Consider the following 3,311-nt stretch of genomic DNA (forward strand, 5'->3'; position numbering starts at 1 on the left):
TTTTTTTTTTTTTTTTTTTTTGTCAAGAGAGACATCATAACAAACTGTTTGCTTCCTGTTTGCATTCATACGTTCATTAGAGTGATATTGTTTTATGACCTCTAAATGTATAGACCTGGTATAGATTTTTGGAGTTAAAATATTTGTCAATTTACTATATGAATTTAAAGAATTGACATCCAATCTTGCTCTTATTAAATCTATTTATCAGTGGTTTCTTATTTTTGTGCTCTATCTTCTCTCTGTTGTTCCAGTTGGATGCAACAGGTCGGCCTGATGAAAGTCTTTCAGTAGAAATTGTGGGGTCATTGAAACCTAGCTCTGATAATTCTAGTAAGTCGAAGTTGTTCTCTTTTAATCTCCAGAGAGGGCAATTAAGAGTCAATGCATGTTACCAACCATTTCGATCTGCACATTTGGAGGTATACATGTTGCTTTGATTTTTCAAAAAAAAGATCTTTTGTACTTTGTGTGACTAGCTACCGCACTGCATACAGTTGATACCCTAAGAACGTGATAAGCTGATTATGATCTCCTTATTCTTTGTCTGTTGGTCATAGCTACGTCATTTGCCACTTGATGACCTGGAGCTGGCTTCACTTAGGGGAGAAATACAAAGGGTAAGGCAATCAATCTTGCTCTCGATTCAATTTTGCGAAGGGTGCATGATGTGGGGAGTCTTTTATGTCTTAAGATCTTTTCTTTGAGTTTCTTGTATTTTCTTTGATTCTTGCTGGATCTTGCATTCCTATAATCGTTGGTTTCCTTAGTTCACCCAAGTCTCTTCTTATTTGGCCCCTTTGACCAAATTGGTCAATTTATTTAGGAACTCTTGGGTTAGTCTTGCTTTGTTGGCTGGTTTGTGGCCTTTAAATAGTTCGTTCCGAACTATGAATTTTTCTTAGTTCTACATCAGTGCACTCTTGTATATATAATGTTAGCAATGGTAGATTGAGGGTGTTTACATTTACACCAATACATAGCTGAAAGAGAGTTAAATTCATAAAATTATCAAAGGTAGAGAATGAATCCCTGAATAATCTTTCATTTCATTCGCCCAAAAAACGCCACATAAAAACTCTATAGCTGACACAAGTTTTTTGTTACTCCGTGCAAATGATGCCCCATGAAATGGATTCCAAAAAATCATACATGTTATTAGGCAAAGCTAGTGAGCATCCAAATGCAGAAAGGATCATATTCCAGTACCGTGTAGCACAGGAGCAATGTCCAAAAAGATAACCAGGGTGTTCAGAATCAAAAGAACACGTAACATAACAAGATGGAGATACATAAAGTTGAGGCATACGCTGTTGTAGTTTGTCCACTATTGGTTGTAGCAAGGCTAAGTTCCCAGATAAAGAATTTAATCGTTTTTGGATAAACCTCTTTCCAAATCACCCCGTAAAGGGTATTACAAGTGAGTTAAACACATACTAGAATCACCCACAGGATGAGAGGTAATTTGACCCAAACGTGCACTATGAGATATCAACTGACTTGGGCAATTGGAGACCAAAATGATAAGAAATGGCAATAGCGGATTGCCTTGCTGAATGCTTCAAGAGGGAATGTTTTTACCTCCAGGCTTCCCATTAACAATGATCGAATAGCTGAAACTAGAGATACAACTACAAATTCACTCCTTCCAAGCTGAACCAAAACCTTTGGCAGAAAAAGTAACATCCAGAAATTCTCAATCTGCCTTATCAAGAGCTTTTTCCAAGTCTAGTTTAAGAACCACCCCTTTCTTGCGAGACCCAAGCCAATCATCTATTCATCTCAATTAGAGAGTCATCTAGAATTTGTCTATTTTCTACCATAGCCATTTGATTTTCCGACATGGTGATCGTATTTTATTGAAGTTTTAAAACTTGTCTTAAATGGAAGTTGATTGTTTTCCCACTCTTTCTGTTGTGTTTTCTTCTTTTTCCTCTTCTTCCATCCAATGTTTGTTGACAGCCGGTTACTGTTTATACTTGAACCTTGTACTCAACAATGACTTGTTTGCTTTCAGGCAGAAATTGAACTTGATCTTCAGAAAAAAAGAGGTCATGGGGTTTTATCAGTACTTGGCCCAAAATTCAGTGGCGTGGTGGGTGAAGCTTTTGATATAGCTGCTAGATGGAGTGGAGACGTGGTAAGTCCTAAGCCTTTATATACTTGTCTTTACCATTCCATTAATTTTTGTTTTTAATAAGCATAACCTTCTCTTGTTATCTCCAATTGAGTTCAAATTCTTCTCTGTTATATGTGGATGATAAAATATATCAAATATAGCTGTTGTTTTATTGCCATGGAGGTTAAAATTATCTATTATCACAGTGCACATATTTTACCCCTACCAAGTTGGGGCGACATATAAAAATGTTGACAATTCTGCTAGACAACATTGAAGTTCTCCCTTATTTAAGATTATCTCACTATACTCCTATTGTCTTTCAGTCAAAGTTTAATGGCCCAAGAATCATACAAGGGAAAGAGGAGAATGTGGGTGAGAAAGTGGGATGGTTTGTTTGTTTTCTTAATTAATCGGGAATGTTGAAGAACCTCCCACTCAATTTGAATTAAATTGATAAAATTATTTTAATTTAATATGAACAAATAACTAATAAAGAGAATTAAAATTGAAAGATTAATTTTAAAGAGTTCAATTGATTTTTTTTTTTTTTTTTTTTTTTTTTTTTTTTTTTTTTTTTTTTTTNNNNTTTTTTTTTTTTTTTTTTTTTTTTTTTTTTTTTTTTTTTTTTTTTTTTTTTTTTGATAAGTGGCAATTTCATTGATGATTGAAATTTACAAACAGGATGTGTTATCCATGATATTTACAAAAAACCTTTCTAATTTATTATAAGGGAGGTATGTCTATAGGAAACAAATGTATTAGACAATTTACACCAAAATATAGCTTGATAAATAATATTGTCAAAGCCTGTCTTCTCTGTAAGTAGTCTTCGATTTCTTTCATTTCATAGAGTCCAAAAGACAGCTATAATGAGATTTTTCCATAACTGGGGTTTTTCATTTTTTAAAGGGTGGCATGTTAAGACATGTCCAATAGATCCTTTACCTCCTAGGGAAAAGTGAGATGCCATCCGAAGGTATTAAGAATCCTTTTAAAAGAAATTTGAGCATAAATGCATTGCATAAATAAGTGGCTTTGTGATTCATTGTCCTTCTTGTATAGTGCACACCAACTTGGAGAAAGAGTCATATAGGGAATTCTTTTTTTTTTTTTTTTTTTTTTTTTTTTTTTTTTTTTTTTTTTTTTTTTTTTTTTTTTTTTTTTTTTTTTTTTTTTTTTTTTTTTTTTT

At 33.2% G+C, this 3,311-nt stretch overlaps 1 protein-coding gene across 3 annotated transcripts in view; it reads left to right on the forward strand.

Moving 5' to 3' along the window:
* Window positions 1-3,311, forward strand: part of LOC111446378 — a 25,829-nt gene that overhangs the window by 12,070 nt on the left and 10,448 nt on the right. For all 3 annotated transcript variants that reach the window (XM_023085176.1, XM_023085177.1, XM_023085178.1), the window contains exons 12-14: window positions 255-422; window positions 561-620; window positions 2,018-2,140. In XM_023085176.1, the coding sequence (XP_022940944.1) occupies window positions 255-422; window positions 561-620; window positions 2,018-2,140 (351 nt within the window). The remainder of the gene's footprint in view (window positions 1-254; window positions 423-560; window positions 621-2,017; window positions 2,141-3,311) is intronic.

This window comes from Cucurbita moschata, unplaced genomic scaffold (genome assembly GCF_002738365.1).
Source record: "Cucurbita moschata cultivar Rifu unplaced genomic scaffold, Cmos_1.0 Cmo_Scf00008, whole genome shotgun sequence".
Classification (NCBI taxonomy): domain Eukaryota; kingdom Viridiplantae; phylum Streptophyta; class Magnoliopsida; order Cucurbitales; family Cucurbitaceae; genus Cucurbita; species Cucurbita moschata.